At 43.6% G+C, this 22449-nt stretch overlaps 2 protein-coding genes across 3 annotated transcripts; both read right to left on the bottom strand.

The window, feature by feature from the left end:
- Positions 1-4126: 4126 nt before the first annotated feature.
- Positions 4127-12676, bottom strand: ywhae1 (tyrosine 3-monooxygenase/tryptophan 5-monooxygenase activation protein, epsilon polypeptide 1). Of its 2 annotated transcripts, XM_047594049.1 has the most exons (7): positions 12420-12676; positions 10775-10974; positions 9947-10053; positions 9407-9613; positions 8929-9065; positions 6730-6777; positions 4127-5379 (listed from the first exon to the last, which is right to left on the bottom strand). In XM_047594049.1, exons 1-6 carry the CDS (start codon positions 12481-12483, stop codon positions 6770-6772), a joined length of 723 nt encoding a protein of 240 aa, XP_047450005.1. In that variant the 5' UTR covers positions 12484-12676; the 3' UTR covers positions 4127-5379; positions 6730-6769. The 2 variants fall into 2 exon arrangements, with proteins under 2 accessions (XP_047450005.1, XP_047450004.1); XM_047594048.1 differs by lacking the exon at positions 6730-6777 and having other exon boundaries at positions 12420-12675.
- Positions 12677-13548: 872 nt separating this feature from the next.
- On the bottom strand, positions 13549-22194 carry crk (v-crk avian sarcoma virus CT10 oncogene homolog). The gene is made up of 3 exons (XM_047594007.1): positions 21638-22194; positions 20411-21000; positions 13549-17302 (listed from the first exon to the last, which is right to left on the bottom strand). The coding sequence occupies exons 1-3, from the start codon at positions 21855-21857 to the stop codon at positions 17165-17167; spliced, it is 948 nt and encodes a 315-aa protein (XP_047449963.1). The 5' UTR covers positions 21858-22194; the 3' UTR covers positions 13549-17164.
- Positions 22195-22449: the final 255 nt, after the last annotated feature.

Here is a 22449-nt window from a genome sequence, read left to right as displayed (position 1 = left end):
AGACGGTGAATGTTATTCACTTCCCCCGTCAGTGGTTTTAATGTTGTGGCTGACCGGTGTGTAAAGTAGAGAGTGAAGCATTTTTTTTTTTAATCTCATTATCCATTAGAGTTGGCTACCTATATAAACTGATCCCCTTTTTTTTCATTTAGTCATCACTTTGAGCTGCTTTCTCTAAACCATGCATTCCTTGCTAACTGTGCTAACCGTAAGCTAACTGTGCTATCCGTATGCTAACTGTGCTAAATGTGGGTTAAGTGTGCGACATGTGGGTTAACTATACTAAATGTGAGTTTAGTGTGCTAACTGTGGATTAACTGTGCTAACTGTAAGGTAACTGTGCTAACCCTAAGCTAATTGTGCTTAATGTAGGCAAAGTGTGCTAATTGTCATGTTGACAGAGACGGTATCCCCGGCCGCAGCCTTTCAAAATTTCACTAAGGGAATATTCTAGTTTCAAACTGTTTTATTTTACATGGTTGAAATAACTAAGGTAACTTAGATAATTTTTTTGAACGAAAATTATGTTTGTTATTCTTTATTAAAGTTGCTCGGTACAAGTAATGAATGGATAGTAATGGATAAAGAGGCAGCTAGATTAACTAACGTCAAGAAACAGTTAATAGTGTTACAGTCTGAACCTACCATCTGACAACTCATGTGTATGAAAAGCCTCTTGGAAAAAGTTTTTACTTTCATATAATGAATGTTCCTAAAAGCCCGTTAGAACATGATGAAGGGACGTTTGAGTTCATGTGAAAAAATCTATGGGATCCATCAGGCCAAACAAAAAGCCTGGTTTTAAACAACTGCATTGCATCCATTAGTTCTGCGACGAACAGCAGGATTTTTTAATAATGGGGCTGTGTATTGATTTAACCTAGGATCAGCCCTGTTTTCCAGACAGGCAGAGTTTGGGTTGTGGGAACAGGGTGCTCGGATACACTGTAACACCCACTTCTACTGTACGCAGTGCATGGCACTTGGGCACTGCGGGCGATTTGAAGGGCGTGGGGGGCAGCACAGGCCGAGCCGCGGTTCACCGGTTCATCCTGCTGTATATTTGTGGTACAGTCCTGTAACCAGATACCGCGCGGAGGCTCGGCCCAGACCAGATCAGGCCGGGGCTGAGTAAATCTCACAAGTGTTGCCTGAAAATAACTCTGGCTATTTATAACTGCTGTCTCTGCAGCAGAAGAGGAAGTTCATAATATTTCATTGACGTTTGTTCCCTAGGTCCCACTCTGCGCGCGGTAATCTTGCCCCGACAACAGAACACTGTGGCAGTTTCCAGTTTCCACAGGAAGGCAGAGGAAGCGAGCGGACGCCGATTAGGCTGCAGATGCAGAAGAGAGGGTCCTCCGGCTCTCCGACCAAAAAACACTCCCTCCAGAGGGGGCCCTCAAAACACGACGAATGGAAAGTTGAATTGTTGCAGTTTGGTATGTCCCCCCCACAGCACATGCACAACCATCTCCTCAGGAAATATGGATAATTATTTCAGGGCGAGGGATGTTTTGTCAGATTAGCTGGAACTTGCTGCCCTCTTGAGGTTTCATGTTACTGCAGGCTGCACAGTGGAGGAGAAACCGTGAGGTGCCAAGGTAACCTGACAGTCAACACATCTCATCTGAAGGTAAATACAGGTTTGCCAGTTTGACGGATCACTGGCTCAGAACGAGATCTGCAGCCTAGCTTGACTGAGCAAAACTCGGATAGCGACGGTTGGATGCAGAGGAGCCACTGAAGAAATGAGCTTCGTCTCACAGAAGAGGATTCAGGCTCATACAGCAACATTTTTGATTTGGTCAAATTTACATTCATGCAGTTAACTTTTAGTGAGTACTTTTTAGCACGTTAAACAATTTATTCCAACTAATTCTACATTCATTGCTTTTACTTAAACTAATACAACCAGCTCCCTTAGAGTTGGCTAACTACATCAACTGTCAGATTCTAGTCACATGAGTTTGTTTTTATTTTAGCTTTGTCTTTTTGGACATACCATTACCTAAAATCTGACTTAAAGTGGACATAAATCACCCAGTTAGTTTAGGAAATCATTTATTACTCCCTGTTAAACATTTCAAGTGTTTACCCATTACTTCATTTATTCATCACTTTCAGCTGCTCCCTCTAACCATGTATTTGTAGCTTTAAGATATTTCATCCTGTACTATTTCAAACTCCTATCACACACACACACACACACACACACACTATTTATAGATTTTTTTTTTTATTCTGACCATTTCAGTTAATTATTCATTATTTTTGACTGATTTAAGCATTTATTCATCACTTTTAACCGTACACTTCCTCTATCCGTTCCTATTAAACAAACCGACCAACTCCTTGTTTCATTGATCTCAGCTGGTGGACTGAGATCAGTGGACGAATGTTGCATTTTTAAAACGATCCGGGTCAATCGAAACACAGCGGGGGTGAAGGGAGATGCTAAACATTTGGGACTAATGTGTGAAAGGCAGAATGAGCCTCTGCTCTGACATCAAGAGGACGATGCTGCGTGCGAAAACGAGCAGAACATGTGCAACCGTGATTTCTGATGTTGCTCGTGACCCTCATGTGTAGCAGCAAATTTCATCAGCACGGAAAGATTTGTGGTGGTTAGTAGTGTAAAAACTTCACCAGAAAGGAAGCAAGTAATGAAACTAATAAATTAAATCTAGTTTAGTGCTAAATAAACACCTGTCTTTTACTGAAGTATACATCCATCCATCTGAAGTGAGCCAAGACTCTCTTGCGAAGGACAGGTTGGACCTGTAGAGGGCGCTAGAGGAGCTGCTGCACAACCATCCACATGTTCACACGTCTTGATTGCTTCAGTTTTGGGTCTTTGTCAGATGAGGGTGGAATATGCAGACAAAGAAGAAACACCAAGTGATGCTTTGCTGGCACTTTCATCGCAACTGTAAATCACAGAATCACACCCTCAAATATGTTTTTTTTTTTTTTTAAACAGGAATACTAAAAGGCACAGCAGTTCAAAGAAAGCACCGTTGGAAACCACTCGAAGCCTTTTTAGAGGCTTATACCTGATAAACCCATTATGGTCCACCCTCACGGGAGGATTTAAATTACATAATGTAATGTAACATGACGGGAGAGCAACACCAAAGGAGCTAATGACGCTTTATATCGAGTGAGTGCGAATGTGTTTTGTTCGTTTCAAATCAAAATTGCCAAGAGATTGTAACATTTGTTTTTAAAGTTTTTTTTTGACTTGGTTGTTTTACTAATACGGCTTTGATAAAGGGGGAGCCCGAGCTGATACACCTCAAAGGTCAAAGGGGAACCCAGATCCTAATCAGCCTCTCTCCTCAGCAGGAAATGCTACGTGCCATCAGGCAGCTGAAACTTCTCGCTCTGCAGGAAGGACGCCGCTCTGAGTGGCTGTCACTGCTCGAGGCACCACTTTCAGAATGACTGGCTCCTCCACTTTCACCTGGGGGGGGGGTTAAATTTAGCCCAGGCACGGGGTTCAAGTCGTTATTGAGGATGATGTAACAGCAGAATAGGTTGCAACTGCTGCAGAGGTTACAAGAAACTGAAAATAGGGAGGCAAAAGGTTAAGGTCTCGGGGGGGAGGGGGGGCCCCCCACAGAACGAACACGTAGAGACAGCCGTGTGAAAGGGACACAGTAAGAGGTAGAGGGAGGAGGACTTAGGAGGCAGACACGCATTTTAATCACACGTGACGGCAGGACAAAGGTGTGCGTTTCAGCCAGGAATCACCCGTGCCCACTGGTCTGTGACCAGCCCGGCGACGTCCCCGCTTCTCCGACGAGCGCTCACACAGCAGGAGCCCCGGATACATCGTCACCGCAGAAGCACAGGCATTAAGATTGCATTTGTCTCTCGGAGTCTAAAAATAAAACATAAATTTATGATAACGCTCACAGTTGCCAACTCCGATTGCAGCGGCAACATCTGTTCTGTGCGGCAACACAAGGCAAAGGATTTAGAGAGTCAATTCCTGTGATAATGTATCGTCATAAGATTTTAACAGCGGTATTTTAAAGGCGGCAGCAAGCAGGACGTCTTTATTCCTTTCATTATTAAGAACTCCTCTCAAGGCCGACATGTGAAACAACGAGACAGTTAGTGATGTTTAATTTAGACTGTTTAATGTTAATTCCATGCTGTGTTTCAGTAAGAACAATACAGATTCCCTGTCTGTGGCTCCAGTCAGATATCCAGTAGTACAAATCAGCTCCAAGATACACATAATGAAGCAAAACGAGAAGAGCAACAAAGGAAACGGCAAAAGAAAGAAAATCTCTGAACCTAAAGGAGCTTTCGTGAAACGTAGGGGAGGAGCAGCAGAAGAAAAAGAAAAAGTATCAACTCATGCAAGCACTGACCATGTTGATTTTAGAGCTCTCTCTCTCTCTCTGTGGGGAGGAGTGGGGCCAAATAGAGACTTGTCTTTTACACAAGTGAGCCATCTCCCAAGTTTTATATTTTTAAATTAAATCCGCCTTCAAGAGATAAATCTGCCTTCAGAGATTCAGCATGTGTGCACAGTTACAGTATTTCAGCACAAAGTACAGTCCAAGGACAACTACAAAAACATGACAACAGAATCACTATGGTGTAAAAGTTAAGCACTTCTTTGCCCCACGTGGATATCGCGAATTTTGCCAACGTCCTCTGAAAAACTAAGTTAAAAAGGGCACTTGTAGTTTTCCCAAACTGCCCACAAAAAAAAGGTAAAATGATCCGCATGACATTTCACTAAAAACTCAGATAAAACCGCTCCCATAACTAAGTCAACATTATCAGTAATAAAAGTTAATTTCTGTAATTACATTAAGAAAAAAAAAAACTCTCAATACATCCAGCAACTGATAAAAATATTGAGGAAAAGCAACAAAAAAAAACAAACAAACAAACAAACAAAACAAAAATACAACAACAACGAAAACAAAGATAACATTTTCAGAACCGCTTGTACCAGGACAAAAAACAAAAACATCCAGGGACCTATTTCTTTATCTTTGCCTCTCTAACGTTGTATTTCCTGTCTCATTTAAGTGGTATTTACTTGAGTGATGTAAGGGCTAATATAAAAATAAAAAAGAAGAGAAAAATCAACTTGTTGACTCTGGGGTCCTGCTGGGCCTCGGAGCTGCAGAGGTGGAAGAAAGGAAAAGGGAGGGGGAGGAGGAGGAGGAGGAAGGTGATTCTCGGAAAGGGAGGAAGGGGAGGATGAGGAGGACGAAGGTGGAGGAAGGAGGAGGAGGAGGAGGAGGAGTGTGAGGGGGGGGTGGGTCTCAAGTTGTTGGCTGTTGGTGGCATAGTCTCACTGGGCCTCGTCCTCGACGTCTTGCAGTGCCTCTTTGTTCTGTTCTTCACCTGGTGGAGGGGGAACGCACCATTAGCTTCAACACGACACACTTTCCAGTCTCTACAGTGAGTGACCTGGCAAACAAACACGGTGACTGTGGCCTCAGTGGAGAATGAAGGCCGAGTCCACACTAAGAGAGGTGGACTTTAGTTTCCAGGAGCCTACAAGACGTATCGTCATATTTCTGACAAAACAAACAGAGGTTGTATTGAGGCGTTTCATAGTTTCCTTCAACTAATCCAGGAAGGGGAAGAAGAAGAAACTCTTTGAAGCAGTTCGGTGTCTGTTTGTTGCGTGATGAACCCAACCCAAACGTTCTCTCGCTCCGATTGTTAGATCCCGCTTTCACAACGCGTGTTAAAAAGGTCAGGGAAGCCCACAGAGTCGGTCTTTTTCTGTGGTTTTTCGCGGAGGACTTTAAAAGTAGTAGTTTAAAAGAAAAAAGGAAATTATATTGCAAAATGTGGCCAGATTAATGTAGATGTAGCCTCAGCTCGGAGGTTATCGCTTTCTCCTTCATTTACAAACCTTAATACTTTATACTAATACAGCGCTCAGGTATAATGAGCATTTGTAATGTAACGAGAAGATTTCCGTCTTCAAAACCTGAACAAATTTCATGCATTTTTTTTTATAAATGCTGTAGAAATAAGCACATGAAAAGTACTTCACATCAGAGGCAGACTGTTCCTCTATCGTAAAAATGTTTGATTTTAAAGTCTGATCAATTAAAGCAGAAGAGAACTATATTGGTTTTCTGAATTAAGTGAGTTTGAAATATTAGCGGAAAATGCAAATACTCAAAGTACAAGTACCTAAAAAAAATGTACTTAAACAAAGTACTTACTATATACCATCTTTAAATCCACCAGTGTTTGTTTTGCAGCAGGAAAATCTACTTTTACATGAGTGACAACATACACCATCACCATGAAGTGGGGGGAAAAAATAAACCAGAGAAGCTTCTACATGACACGTGTGCAGTAAAGGCACTATTTAAACTTCCTGGTCGGCACCTGGACACGTCGTAACGGAGGCTGCGTGTGCTGAAACACTGTGCTAGTGCGCAAGCAGTCTGGCATGCCAACAACATGATCTACGCTCCAGCATCTACGGGAACTAAAGTCAGGTTTCAATATTACATTATTAACACAATACCGTGGTGGAAAGATCTAAAACTACCCTCCGTTACCAAAAAAATTAAGATCCAACCAAATGGGTGAGTGAAAGAGCAACAGGTGAAAGGTTGGTTTACTGGACCATGAGTGAGTTAGTGTAGGGAGGGGAGATAAGGCAGCCACACACACACAAACACACACACACACACACAGAGCAAGCCGTGGGTGAGCAACACTTACAAAGTACAGTTAACATGGGAAATGAACAGGTTTGTTTCCTTTAGGATTCTACAGCAGAGGGAACGAGAAAAACACAAGAGAGATGATGAGTCACTGTGGAGCAAAAAAGGTGTCGGCCGACGTTCTGCTACGCTGCTGAGGAAAACCCGATGAATGGAGGAAGAGTAAGAATGAATGAAACAGGGCTGATTGACAGGCGGCACCGTTTTTATATCGCATGCCAATATTTTATGTTCTGTATTGTAGCGATAATTCATGTTTAATAAGCTGTGGCTTGTAGCAGTGACAACACTGAAGCTCTCTCCTCTCACTTATTAGTTTCGTCTGTGACTGTTTAAGAAGATCTGTTTGTCAATGACTCTTTTTTCATGCTTTAAGAATCAAAGACGTGGAAGAAACTCCACTCATTCATTTCTGAAAATAAAAAAAAGAACAGCCCGTGTTTCTTTGCTGCTGATGAAAGAACCGAAGAGTGACACTTGTTTGTGCGGAAAAAGGCGTACGCGTTTTGTGAACACCACATGGCAGTTTCAGGTAGCTAGCCACACTTCATTAGACAGGAAGCAGCTCTGTACACGGCCTCACGCCGAGTCGCTGCAAACTCCCGCTTACACGTTTAAACGCCTCACATCCTCAGCTTCCACAGCTCGAATGAAGGAGGTCCAGGATTTGGGGGGGTCTAATAAAAGCTAATATTAGCTCAAACAGCTGTGAGCAAAAGCTGCTGAGTAATATAAGGTGCTGTCACCATCAGCTTTTATTTAGTAGTTTCCATTTATTACAGAAATATCCCAAATAACAAAGAGTGTATTACTGAAAACTGCTAAATTTCCCTACTTGTCAAAACAACCCCAACAAACACATGTACCTGTTTAGACTAGTTTATTCCATGTGTCATTTTATTTATAGAAATTTATAATTTTCCTCAATTCGTTCAGAGCTTGATTTAAATGTTACGATGCAGGAAAGCAGGCGGCCTCTGTTAGGTGTGTTGACTTTAAAGCTGATTCCAGCCGAGGCTCGTGTACACGGCGTGGACAGAATTCTTCAATAATCCAACTCTGTACTTGCCTGGCGTGTGAGCGCCCTGACTCAGATCCTGACAGTAATGTCAGTGTGTCCTTTTTTAAGTTGGGGCTTTACATATCAACGCTGTCACCTTCAACCGAAAGATTTTGTTACCAAATTCTGTCAAACGTTAATCAAGAGGTGCTTTTCCAGCACAGGAACCATTTGAGGAACTCTGTCCTTCTTACTGTGTTGTCACAGGGTCTAAAAATCCAGGGAGATCATTTAATAACCCAAAAAGTTCCTGCCTGAGGTCCAGCATGTTGTAATTCAATAAACACAGTTTGCTGATTGGTCAAACATTCTTGCGTCTTCTATAGTATAATTTTACATTCAGAATTTGTTTTTTTATTTTATTTTTGGCCATTGTAAAAACATAATGCACTTGGGGAACTTCTAACTCTGGCAGAGTTCCTGTATGTTGCTGCCAGTGAAGACTGAGCTACTGGAACTTTTGGTGAGAAGAGAAAAGTAGGATCAGTGAAGAGAAGATGTTCACATCTGAACCTCAGGCTGAAACCGAGAAGCCCAATCACAACTTGAAATTACTTGAGACTGTCGATGGGGTCGAGGCCACAAAGATGAGTAAACACCCACATCACAAACGAGGATGCAAGTATAAGAGAAGTCAGGGGGACGTGGTCTTTCGAATACCGTGACACTTTTGATTTCCTTTGTGGCTGAGTTTGTGTAACTCAGTCTTGTCAAAGTAATGGAATCAATCAGCGTGACGGCAAATCATCCATCTGGTTGCTCACAGTATGAAGACATGATATAAACAGATTGTGTAGAGATGTTAAGGTGGGAAACAGGAGATGGGTGAGTTAGTTAATCAGTGTAAGCAACAAGGAAAATGTCAATACGGCATCACATTAAGACATAATGCTAGTTAGGGATGCACTGACGCCAGCGCCAGAGTCAGTCACTGGGCTGATGTCACTTGATGTCATGTTGTGTTTAATTTTATTACAGTCAAAGTGTCCAGCATGCGTGATGAAAGTCACTGTACTGTCCTCATAATGGTACTCAAGCTGTGCAAGAACCAAAATGTAAGTAGTGGTCTGACAATAACTGGAGTCTGTGCATCCCGTCTTCCAGTAAATGACACGGACCATGGCGTGAACATCTTACCTTCTCCCTGCATATCTGAAGTCCATAGTGTCAGGTTGTCACGTAACAACTGCATGATAAGTGTGGAGTCCTTGTAGCTTTCTTCACTCAGTGAGTCCAGTTCTGCAATGGCGTCGTCGAACGCCGCCTTCGCCAACCTGATCAAACAAGCTTCTGTCAAAATCACTTTATACCTCAGATCATTTGGGTTTGAACTGAAATATTTCTAGTTAATCTCATTAAACCACAACAAAAACACATTATCCATACGCGTCAGTGTGTAATCATTCAGTTCCCATTTGCCTGCGTGAAGTCCTGTTACATATTCCTTCATGTGTATGGGACAGGAACTACACCCTGATGTAATTCTGGGTTGGATTGGGGTTCTTGTATCAGCCAACTCAACTCAAGGGGACAAACATAGTATAATAAAAGTGTATTACTCTGCTTTACACTTGTTAATGAAGCTAAAGAGATGCTTTATTGAGTAAACAGTAACCTGCAAGCTCGGTCGGGTGAGTTGAGGATCTCGTAATAGAAGACGGAGAAGTTGAGGGCAAGGCCGAGGCGGATGGGGTGCGTGGGTGGCAGCTCCAACATGGCTAGATCAGTAGCAGTTTTGTAGGCCACCAAACTGTTCTCTGCCGCCTCCTTTCTGTTGTTTCCGGTGGCAAACTCTGCCAGGTACCTGTGGTAGTCACCCTTCCTGGAATTGAGGAATACAAAAGTGAAAACACAGGAATAGACTTTTGCTGGTGTATAACAAACTAAGTAAGTAGCAGACACAATAGAGCGAGCAGTTACATGAGCTTTCCCATAATAAACTGTGTATATTCCTGTAAAGTGTCCAATTTGTGAACTTTTCCTGATGCAGAGGTTCCTCTGAGACTATCAAATTCCCAGACATTTGCTGTCTGGTATGCGCTCCTTAAATAAATAACCTCGCCCCAACACATGACTGTGTTTTATTTCCGTGCCAGCAGCGGAGACGGTTAATTTATTGATCTGTTGATCGCCGCTCATACCACAAACTTCTTACATTTTGTTGTAAAAGACCCTAGACTCTCCCAGGAGAGCTGAGGGGAGTAGGTGCCGTTCCAGTGCATCCAGAATGTCACCACAGATCGACTTCAGCTCCTTCTCCACCTGCCAGCAAACAGACAAGACATTTACCACTCAAGCCCTCCCTTAAGTACAAATGACACTTTCTGCTCCTGTGTAGCTGCAGATCCAGTGAGGACAAAGATTTTATCATCTACCTACGTTGGCACAGAAGTGTGCACGAAAGAAAAGAAAGACCACAAAGGTATCTGCAGACTAACACTTTAACATTCGGTAGCTTCTTTTGGACGACTCTTTCATTTGAACACCGTGCTTAAAACACTGGTCAACTAGTACCTTTAATTATTCATCTTTTGTAATTGAGATAAGATGTTGATGAATGCCCAGAAGGTGCTGCCGCACTGGTACACGAGATGTGAGCCCCACGGGAGTTAGAGAGCGACTAACAAAATAGAGGTGTACCAGTCTCTGAATCCCATTAGGTCACTCACTGCAGTCCTACTGCCTCTCCCATCTCTCAGACACACTGGCCTCTCCCAGAATAATAGCAGCTCTTATTTCCCTTCATAAAAGCTGGAGAGAGTGGATGCTTTGCCAGCTATGACTCAGATGCAGTCTGTCCAGTAGATGCTCAGTGTGCGTCTCATTAACGTGAGCTTCTGATGATACAGTAACACGCCAAATCTGAGACATTTTGAAATGGGAAACATTTTTTGGGACATTGACAGACACGGTCCATACACAGAATATTTGTCCACAAGTATCATGCAAAGTGGCATCCTGAACGCCTCACTGAGTGCTTTACCGTTTGCCTGTATTCCTGGATCATCTTCAGTTTCTCTTCTCCACCTTTGCTCTCTTCCCTCTGTTCGATACTGCTGATTATCCTCCAGGAAGCTCTCCGAGCTCCGATCACATTCTTGTAGGCCACTGATAGTAGGTTCCTCTCCTCCACTGTGAGCTCCACATTCATGCCGGCCACTTTCTTCATAAACACCACCATCTCTGTTGAGGAGACAAATATCAACACTCCTGTGAGCACTTTGTGTCGTTTTTATTTAGATAGCGTTTCACCTTTAGGAGACACCAAACAGCGAGCTATCACACTTCTTCTAGTGTTACTAAATGAGAGACCAAAAAAACAGGGATAGGTTTGATGTCTGGCTTCTTTTACTATAAACTGATGGTTCACATAACAGAATATCTCTCTGAAATATTCCAGTTTAACTGTATAATTAGGTGTTGCATGAAAAAATTCTTGATTTGGCAAAACCTTGCACAGTGAATGGGGCGTTCATGTGTCCTGGAAGTTGTGCACAGAGGTAATTCTCAGCTTCACTGAGACATGACAGTGTGTGTTGAGGCTACATGCTGATGCAGCTTCTCTACCCGCTCCAAACCCGGACCTATCCAATGGCACCGATCCAGCAAACTCAGCCTGAAACCGATCACTGAATTCACTGATATCTCAGTTTGGATTGAACGCCATCACGTACCTCTCTAAAATAACCCTGTGGGCTGAATGGGGACAGAGGCTGGTTTAACTCGGTAATTATCTGATTTAAGCTCTAAACATTCACCCTAGAATAAATTGCAGAACAACAACACGAATTGGACCGAATTCCAGCAAGTTTGCCATTTAGCCAGTGAACCACAAATCACTCTGTAAATACACTCGGTCCAAATCCCGTGAATGAGTCATGGTACATTCACTTAACGTTACTGGGCAACGTATGACCGGTGGCACAGGCAGGCGTCTAAAAACAGCCTCGGCGAGGCCTGTAATGGTATGACGGTCCGACAGAGGAGCAGCGGAGAGGGGAAGAAGGAGTCATTTTCACCAATCGATCTGTGCAGCCTGCTTGCAGGGGAACACCCCACCAAGTGAACAGCTGCCCTCCCACTCCCAGCTAACACAGCAGCGGCGCACCAAGTAGCTAATCCTGCATTTCAACCAACACTTTGGCTAAAGTTGTAGCCGGTGGCCATCTGTGACAGTGTCGTGCAAAACTTGTATGTTCTCGCAGTTATAAGGTCAGTAACATGACACCCGAAGCTGAAGCTGGAGTGTTTAGCCGTGGAGCTAGCGTGGTGCAGGGGAGGGAGGTAACCCCTGACAGCTCACGCTCCACTGATCCGCCATTTTGTATTAGCCCTTCTGCTAATGTTAGCCCATGTCTAACACATCCCAACAGTTCTCATATGAGGAATGGCGCTCGGGGCATCGGCTATTCTTTTACTTTCACCGCGGTCTCTTCCAACAGTGAGCCATGTGTTGTGTCAATAAATTGTTTGATGAAAAACGGCCGTTGTAGCTCAGTGTTAGCCCCGCTGCTGGCTAAGGCTAACGCCGAGCTACATCTAAGCGCTGCTAGCTCCCAGAAAGAAGAAAAAGCAAAAAAATAATAATCCCATCGGAGAACACGTCCTACTCCAAGCTAGTGCCTTACCATCATATCGCTCTGCTTGCTCGGCAAGTTTCGCCTGGTAGACTAGGTCCTCTCGTTCTCCCATGATGTGACGAGATGAAAGCAGAGCAGCAAACTAAGCGCAGCAAAGTGACGGAGCTCTGATGACAGACACGGCGGTGGTGGGTGGTGTGCCAGGTGGTCTATCGGCCGTTCCTAGAAACCAACTGGGTCTATGGTAGTGGTCGTGTTGCGCCCCACCGGCAGAGCTGTGGTGGTAGGAGGCGGAGAAGGAGGAGGGACGAAAGATGGCGACCGGCCTCATCCGGGTACTGCGCAAATACGTACACGAATCACAGGCTCCGATACGTCCCAGTTATTCCCATTTATTTATTTATTTATTGACGGACAAGACTCTCCCCAACGCAAAGGGTAACTGATATTAAATTAACTTTATCTGCAGTCGGAATGTTATTTTCCCAGCTGCTTCTGGTCCTTGTTAGATAGAGGAGTGGCAATGTCCAGCAAAAGCCATAAGAATAAATCACCACTTTTTTTTTTTTACTACACACACACACACACACACACACACACACACACACACACACACACACACACATTTATAGCCTACACACCGACAGTCATACATATCTCATATTTGTCGCGCTGGAATACTAATTATTTATTACACAACTATACACAGCACGTTCTGTATAATTTACTAGTCATTCTCTCTGTTTATAGCTATATATAGACACACATATATATATACATATATATATACACATATATATATGTGTGTGTATAGAGATAGATAGATGCATATAGATAGCAACCCAATGCTGATCACTATTCTGTAGTTTAAATATTGTCCTTTATCAAGCTACTCTCCAGGTACCAAATGTATAAGGGAGTTTACATTAGCTTTACATGTTTTGATACAGTGTTACTATAAATACACCACAGTCCTGTGAATGGCAATGATTTGTGTAACTAGGCAACTGCTATGTGCAGCATGAATGAAAAAGAGTCTTTGGTCATGAATTAAAACAGTCCACATTAACAATGTGTGTGCTCGACAGTATTGTTGTAGTGATACTTCTCGATTCAGCAGCTCACCGAGATGTCCAGAGATTTTATGAGCATTCAAAAATTCAATACACTAATCAAATCGTTTGTCATGGGTTTGACTTTATTTACTAGTATATTAACACATTACATGCTACAGAAAATAAAAAGGTAATTTCAATTGTCTTGAAAGAATATAGTGTTATAATAAAATGGCACATTTTGATATTAACACAATTTCCACTGGCATTCTGCGACCCCCCTCCTTTGTTCGAAAGGAAACGAATGACGTCATGCCGAGCTATTAAAAAAATACTTCTTGGTGGTTTCATTGGCAACAAAATTATAAATTTATAAGACGATGATTCATGTAGCTAAGCACCTGCCGCGTGCAGCGTGAGTGATAAAGAAGCTCGAGTTGATCATAACTACACAGATCAAATGGACTGTGTCAAAACTGGCAGTAAACACAAATGTTAGACTCTTAGATTTTTCCAAGACGTGAGCCATAACAGTTTCAAACAGTAAATCTAATAACTCGGGGCTGGGACTTAACGACGTGAGATTTAAATGTGAAAATTCTTGTCAGGCAAAGCTATATGATCGGAGAGACCAACGTGTGGGAGCAATAAAAGATGATCACAACTCTACAAAGGAGGACATACGTCAATGCAAACTGTTTAAGCAGCAAGTGCATTCTGTTAAAAATTCAATTTCATCTCCTTAAAACTCATAAGCACTGGTAGAATAGGCTTTGAGGGAGAACCCAGTCTTTCTGAATGCTGTTACAGTGCCACCTAAAGGTTACATGGTGCGCTGGCTGGAAACACTGGACCACGACATCTGAGAGGAAGCCTCCACTCGGAAGAGATGGCGAGTTCTCGCAGATCAAATTTAACGTGGACTAGGAGGTTTCACTCTTGCAGAGGTCTAAGCTACACCCACCCTGTTTCAATCCAAACCAGTCTGCATTATGATACGCGAGGGTGGTGATTGTCAGGTGTCAATACGTAGATAGATTCAATTTTATCACGACCTTTTGGGGGCAGGGAAGGCAATCTGGACTACTTACTTTACTTTAAACTTAATTTAAACGCAGAAATGGCAGCGGAAGAGATAGAACAGTGAAAGAACGTCAATTTTGGCTTTTGTGCATTTTCACTAGAGGAGGCGTTAAATAAAAGAGTGGCGGAGGATTAACTGAGGAAAGACAAAGGACACTCGTGCTGATAAGCTTCATGATTAAAAGGACAAACCGGTGCAAGATGGCAACAAGATTATTAAGAGGTTAAAAACAAAAGGCAGGTACCCAAAAAAAATTTAAAAAAAAAAAAAAAAAAAATTACCACTTTTCTTGGGACACATTTGACAAGATCCGAACACAGAGAACTCTGTCACGCTAAGGTATATCCAGTGAGCTGAATGGAGAGCACTAATATGAGAAGACGGTACTAACTAACGTGGTGGACAGCCTACATTCACTCTGTTCAACTTCAATCATGTACATCAGGTGCAGAATGAGCACGCGTGCCCCGTCCCCAACTCACTTCATTCATTTTGCACCAACGACCCATCGCTCCCTCCCGACATGCAGCAGTAATAAAAAGTGTTTGCCCCAGACAAAGCCTGCTGTGAGGAATACTACAAAGATAACAAAAACAATATTTAGCATGTAATGATAATCACATAGTACATCATTTCGTAACAATATGTTCTTTTTTTTTTCTTACAAAAGACTACTTGGTGGTGGTAGGTGGTGAGTGGAGGTGAGCCAGGTTGGGAGGTGAGAGGATGTAGTGTCGCCTTAATCGCCACCTCCTCAACAATCCTGCAGTTCCTCTGGTTGGCCGCTCTGTGGATATAACTGCATGCCGTTACTCCAAGATGCTGGTCTTGACACAGGTTAGTGCTATTTATTTGATACGTAGTGGGAGGATGTGATGGGCGCTGGACTGGTCCTTGGTCGGCTCCTCGAGAAGAACTGTACACTTTCAGAAAACTGAGCTGTTTCATTTCGTTCCAGGATGACGCACTCCCCACGTAAACCTTCTTTGAGTTTCTAAAACACCCCAGCACTTCAGTCTTCGGTCACCCTACTATGATGCTGCATTCATGTCCAATAAGAACAATCATTTTTGATGACGAGATAGCATTTGCCTCAATTTAGTTGCACAGGAAACACTGCTAAGAGGATATTGTTCATTCCTGTTTTAGTGATGCGACTAAACTCAAACGCTACTAAATCAGTAATCAATTATATTCAGGACTCAGTTATATATATATATATATATATATATATTTCCTGAACAACCAAAGGTAGCAGTTTTGACAAATAAAAGTCAAATGTGAGATAAATGCGGCCATGGCAGGTTTGTCTGTGTGATGACGTTTATTATGCTCGGATTCCTACATGCATGGTCAGTCTGAAACAAGACTCTTAGGACACTTAGGAAAATATGGTTTTCTTGATTTCTTCTCGAGTGTCTTGTGAAGTGATGCTACCATCAAATGGAATCGGTAGAAACTGGACAGTCTCCTGTTTTGGTTTGTGAAAACCTCATGATTAGACACTTTGGGACAAATCAAAGGATGGTGGATGACAAGGTGATATATTGTACTTAAGTTAAAAAGTGGTCTTTGTTGTTAGCAGTTGACTGGTACTGATGACAGAATGATTTGTGTTTGAGGAACATGATTGTTGTTTGAATGTGCCCATGTATTTTCTTTTTTTAGTGAACCCATTTGTTTAAAGACACCAACAGTTGGAGACATACAGCCAATGTTACAACTTCAATGACATCATTTTCTGTACACAACTTCCCTCGTATATCGAGCTAACGAGTTTCATTTCAAAGCAGCAAGAATCCCACTCTGATGCTGCCGAGTTTTAAACTTACCAGCAGCTGTAAGCAGTTAGCTTAGTGTCAAAACCATGAAAGACAGGCTAGCTGTGCTGTGTCTAAAGCTAACCCAATTGAACCGAGGCCATCAAGAAGAACTTAAATACCTCATGAATTCACGCTCTCTCGACTCTTGGCCGCAAACCAAGTGAGCATCTCAAAACGTCTACTGAAAATCCATAAAATCATTAAATGTATTGCCACAGCTTCAGACCAGACAAAACACATGCACTCTGCGCCGCCACTGGTCCCAGCGCGTTACTCTATTCCGATCCGACATGAATGCAGCATGAGTGACCCTACAGTGCTGTAACCGTGGTTACGGATGAGGACGAGGATGAAAAATGACACAGCGCCGAGCAGTTATCTACTGGCTCCGACACAGGAAGAGGAAGCGGTTGAAGTCTGAGGCGAGGAGTCTCCTGAGGAGTGAGTGTTGATAACGTCTCTACGGCAGGGCCAGAGGGTCTAAAGGGTGTTGCTAAATCCGCAGAACAGGAGATTCAGTTTCTCTTCCGTGTTCCGCTGTAAAGTATTACGACCCAAGCCAGCAAGTCGTGAGAGCGGGTTGAGGAGGGCGGGTGTGACTATTCCGACGGGCAGAAATGGAAGGTGTGTGCATCACAAGGGTCCAACGAGGCCTGTTTTTTGTTCTCAGTGATTCTCTCAAACTGTACTTGGTGCGGGTAAAAGCTGGAGGGCATGTGAGGGAGACGGGGGGACAGGTGGGTGTGAGGGATGGGAAGGGTAGAGGGGAGAGAAGGCGGGGCAAGAAAGGGTCTAATGCTAGTGTCATGGTGGCGGCCCGGTTGTCCTCTCTCAGCTCAACTCCTCCTCGGTGTTGTGCTGGTCCAGCAGTTTGACGTGTGTGAAGGGAAAGTGGCCCCGCTTGCCTTTACATTCCCCCTCCCACTGGCCGTTCACGTTTATTTTGGTCACCTTCACCATGTCGCCCACCTGGGGAGGGAGGGAGGGAGGGGAGAGAGGAGGTGAGAGTGCAGAAATGCAAACAGCACAAACATAGTCGGAAACAATCTACTGTCAGATTAATAACCAGCAATCATGTAGTAATTATCTGAGTTAGTGGGCAGGTAAAAAAGACAATAATGGCGTGCAACGTTCCACATCCCAGAATAAATCATTTAGTCTATAAAATTATGACACTAATAACGTCTCTACTCCCCCGTTCTCGTCTCAGTTTGCTTGTTTTGACGGACTGTCCTTTCTGAGAAGACAACACAAGATGATATCTGGCTTTTTAACTTGAAAGTGATGGATTCCTTCCAAATATTCAACTGAAGTTTATTTAAATAAAATGCCAAGAACAATCATGAGAACTTTCTAATGACGCTAGACAGAACTCCCCGTTAACAGAAGTAGTTCATAGATCCCAGGTCTAATGCTAGAGGCTCATCAGTTTGAGGCAGGGAAGGAAAGAGAGAATGGAAAACTTCCAGGGTCTTTTTGAGCAAAATTGGACTTTAAAAAAAGAGAAATCTGACAAAATCTGCTCCATCATGGAAACGAGTGCCAAGCGATTCCTGATACTGTCTGACATAGACCAGAGCGTCTGCTGTCGGATGGAGGCATGTGTCATTAGAGAGAGGGAAGTGGCTGCAACTGTGTCACTGAACCTGAGCAAACAAGGACCAACCGACAGGTCCGAAGTTCAGGTCTAGTGGGTGATGACTGAATGGTCAACAGTTACAGCCGAGCACTCATCCACTACTCATAGCATCACTTTAATAACCCTTTACCACGGTGATTAATGTCTGACTGGCAGAATCCACAGGACATGCCCTGGTTGTGATGCCTGTAATGATTACTCACCTACTTGTATCTGACATAGCTGAACACTTGAAATACGCACAGCAATTGACTAACTCCATAGTTATTCTCTTATCCAGCTGCAATACACAGTTTTTTTTTTGATTAATCGTGTTGTTCTATAAAATATTTTTGCACTGAAAATACAGTTAACTTAAGTTTAGTGAAAAGTACACGTTTACTACTATGTATATACAAACATAAAAAGTGATATGAATAATCAATGGACTGTATACAAGTAAATGGTAAACAAATACTTCAAACATACTGAAAAAAGGGACAAGACTGTCACAAATATTTGGCATTTTAAACTGCTGGGCTGGAACTCAAATAAATAAAAATCTTCTGCATACCATTTTTATTAACAATGTTTTGTTTTCTTTCACAAATTCACATGGCAGTAGATCTCTGACTCTTTAGGGACGGTCGTCCTTGAAAAATGTGAAATGTAAATGACAAGTGTTTAGATTCCCTCCTATGTCAGCTCTAATCTTCTATGATGCAATGTGATAGCGGTGAGTCAAAGGTCACTAAGGCTCCATGAAACACGTAATAAAGCATCAGGACATCCACACCTGAATATACTTTAAATAGAAGGTACTGAAATGTCTGCACACTGCATTCTGAATCGATCAACACATCCTAACAGGCCACAGCCGACAGATACTGATCACAGCCAACATACAACTATTCATGAGTCACCAACTGTCAGGACTGATCAATGGATTGTGTGAAGTAAGTAAATTTCTGGACATTCACCGACTTCAACCATGTACAACATGTGAGACTCTGCTGCTCATCTGTCTCAGTAAACACAATCTTTTACTATGTGTTTGACATTTCATCCTGCAGCTGATTTGAATAAACTGATCCGAGTAAACATCCCTATGCTAATAAAATATGCTAATTCCAGGTGAAAATGGGTTGGCCTTTTAGCATTTATGAACCCAGATAAATTTAATGATGCCGCTCTAATTTAATCCAGTTCCAGACTGATGCATGGGCCTTTACGTTATCACGGCCAATGCCATTATCTTCACCTATATGACTGGAGTTTGAGCTTTACAAAGACTGGAATTAGTGCACAAATCCAGGTTTATAATGTGCTACAGGTACAACGCCATGATGCTGCACGCCTGTGAATTAAGAAAATAAGGTAGATAGAAAATACATGAAACTCTGTGAAACAAGAATTTTATCCTTAAGGTAGTCCCAGCTGCTCAAGACAAAGATCTTTATAATCAGGGGGATTTTGAAACAAGGAAATTCAAGTTAATTATTAACTGTTAAGTACTGCCATGCTGAGTCACTAATGGCCAACTACAGAGAAGAAAATGGACCGCCTCACATGGGTCGAGCTAGAAATGTCTATCGCAGGTAGGAGTGGTAGATACCAGCTCATACAAAGTACGTCCCTGTCACATGCAAAAAGAAATGTCAAACTAATGTGCTTTTTTCTAGCACACAAATGTGCTGGAGGGTTATAAATCATCCAGCAGCTGTTTACATGCAGTTTGCCTCCACTCAAAAGTACAAAAAGTAAGCAGAAATTCAGGGCGTCTAAGATTGCAACATGCTGATATCTTCAGCAATGCTGTCCAGCAGCAGAACAAGAGAGCCCACTCAGCCTAGCCTGCCTCCTAGTCCCACTTCTGGCTCAGCTGGATTCCTGGCTTCACAGAGACCAGAGGAAATGGTCCTGTTCCCAAACACAAACTATTTCCTTCCCCCAATGACCTGCTCCGTGGGAGCCCGGCTCGCACTTCCGGACAGTTTAACAACCCTGCCACTGTGAGCACGGCTTAATGGCAGATTTTAATTCTGGGTACTTTATTAGGTGAAAATCCATGAGGAGGAGGATCAAATACCCTCAGTCGACAAAAGCAGAAGTCCACAAGGATGAGTCCGTTTAATGACCATTATGGACGGACCGCATGCAGGTCAACCTGAAACGTTGAGCTGTGCAGAAGAGAAATTAAATGACCAGATTATCTAGAAAACCTACGAGAAAGCTGGCTGAGCACGTCCTGACCTCAATTCATTCAGCTCGACAAATACTAACGAAAAAACAACCAAAGGCACAATGGGAAAGAAGGCCAAAGAATGTGACCTCAGTCTTGATAAGCTTAAAGGGCTGAACCTACATCCTTATTCCAGACTGTCTCCTTTCTTCGTGTGCACATCAGAAGAAAGCACCGAGTTAGGCAAAAAACACTACAAACACATCCATCTTTTTACCTCTAAGGCCAGGGCAGTCTTGTCGTAGGCATTGGGCACCCTCTTCTGTATGGCCCTGGCATAGACAGGTCCGTTCTGGAGATTTGGGAGGGGGGTGGGCTGGGCATACTGGCTGGGGTCTCCTAGCAATGGAGCGCCAGCTTGGGCCGCAGAGCCGTCAGAGTTCCCCAACATCCCCATCCCACCCGGCGGTCCCCCGGGCACGCCGGGCCCCGCCAGCGAACTCGGAGACGCTGGTCGGTATTTCTCCACGTACGGCACCGGAATCATCCCCGTTCGGCCCTCTGAGTTCTGGGCGTTCCACCACTGATCTTCCGGTTTCTCGAGAACTATGAGAACGTCTCCCTTCCTAAACGGCAGGTCCTCCTCGTCGTTGCCGGGGAAATCGAAAAGCGCTCGGACGTACTCGTCTTCCAGGCGCTGAGGGGGGCCCCCGCCAGGGCCGGCGCTCATGAAGGCGGGCTGCTTGGACTTGTTGATGGGTTCTATCAAGGTGGTGGTGTCCAGGTAGTGGATTTTATAGAACTCTAGCAAAGCTGGAAGCGCGTCAAACTCCTGGTCTCCAATGCGGAACCTCGGATGGGCCAAACCTGGGGAGAGAGAGGGAGTAAGTAAGAGAAAGACACGTCAGAAACAAAAAAAAAATGATATGAAGTCTATGTTAAGACACTCAAACCGTGCTCCAAAACAATCACACTGGAACCGTAGGCTATTTATGTATCCAGGCACGATGAGGGTAATTTCCAGAATGACCAGGAAATCTTTCTGTTCCCTTATTTTGCAGTCTTTTCCCGAATTCACCATAGTTTTTTTCCCCCTTCCAATGAATGAAGTATTTTTGCAAAGGTATGAGGAAATACTTCACTTGCAACACTGAGTTAACGTCTGGTTAAACGTCTGTCAAAAGCCTGGCAATGGGAAGGGCATGTAACCATTGCTCTGTCTTTTCCAATGGGTAAACTGGGCTCATTTAAACTGACACAGTCTGCTAGCCAAAAATAACAGTGCAGCAACTCCCAATAACCTGTTGTATAATATCTAATGAAATGTGAACAAACTGCACTCACGGCCATTGCCATTAAACTGAAACACTGTGCCTGGCCTGGCGTTTTCCCCCACGCTGCTGAGTGGAAAAGACACTATTGCGCATCTCCTTTGGTGCAAGTCATGCAAGAATGGTCACATCAGCAGCCCCGCACACCTAGCCCCAACGCCGGGGTGCCTTACCTGGGCCGGATTGTCGGTTGTTGCTGATGCTGTTAATTATGTAATGCGAGACTTTGGAGTTCTCCGACACCGAGAGCACGTAGTCTCCGGGGATGGTGGTGGAGTCCCGGACCAGAAACACGCCGTGCCTCTGCCCCTGCAGCAGAGACACAGCGTCCTGCCTGCTCAGCCGACCCCAGTACCAGCTACCACGGTCGTCCGCGTTAAAATTTCCGGCCATGATAACCACTCCAAAGCCGAGGCTTCACCGGGCCTTCCCTGCTCTCCCTCCCGTTATCCACAAGCAAAGCCTTCCACTCATACAAAAACTTTAGCGCCTTAGAGCACGTTTAGTAAACAGGCGACATCCGCAGCTGGCACTTTGGGCATCAATTCGTCGACGCAGGAGCACAGCCACGTTAAAGGAAGGACTCGTATCTTGTTTGTGGTCCCAATTCCGCTCTATCGGCCATATAACACGTTTTGGCGACAGAATTCCTGCTACAATCCAGCGCCGACGACAACTAACTTCAAAAACTGAAATGGCGGATACGGGAAAACAAAAAAAAAAGACCCCACTCGCCGGATGTGACGTACAAATTACGTGCGAGCGCTCGTGTTAAGCTCGTCGTGCTCATCCACTCCCAACTAAAATAGCACTTCCGTTTCCACCGACACTTTAGAATAAACACACACACGGTGACCACGTAAAGATGCGACATATCAGCAACATTTAACACGTGTTATCATATGACGCTGGTGTCAGTCATATTCAATATATACATCTATATTTAGTTCCACAAACAGGGCATGTTTGCGGGCTTTTATTTTGT

Source organism: Mugil cephalus, chromosome 9 (assembly GCF_022458985.1).
Source record: "Mugil cephalus isolate CIBA_MC_2020 chromosome 9, CIBA_Mcephalus_1.1, whole genome shotgun sequence".
Lineage (NCBI taxonomy): Eukaryota > Metazoa > Chordata > Actinopteri > Mugiliformes > Mugilidae > Mugil > Mugil cephalus.
This window is presented reverse-complemented; position numbering and strand designations above follow the sequence as displayed.

Bases quoted from the DNA above. Each gene is read 5' to 3' on its own strand.
- ywhae1 (XM_047594048.1), bottom strand. From the start codon at position 12,483: ATGGGAGAACGAGAGGACCTAGTCTACCAGGCGAAACTTGCCGAGCAA. The intron at 10,975-12,419 runs GTAAGGCACTAG...TCTCCTCAACAG, and splicing joins GCAAGCAGAGCGATATGATG to AGATGGTGGTGTTTATGAAG. The intron at 9,614-9,946 runs GTAAGAAGTTTG...CCTCAATTCCAG, and splicing joins AGGGTCTTTTACAACAAAAT to GAAGGGTGACTACCACAGGT.
- crk (XM_047594007.1), bottom strand. From the start codon at position 21,857: ATGGCCGGAAATTTTAACGCGGACGACCGTGGTAGCTGGTACTGGGGT. The intron at 21,001-21,637 runs GTAAGGCACCCC...CTCTCTCCCCAG, and splicing joins CAACCGACAATCCGGCCCAG to GTTTGGCCCATCCGAGGTTC. The intron at 17,303-20,410 runs GTAAAAAGATGG...CTCCCTCCCCAG, and splicing joins AGACTGCCCTGGCCTTAGAG to GTGGGCGACATGGTGAAGGT.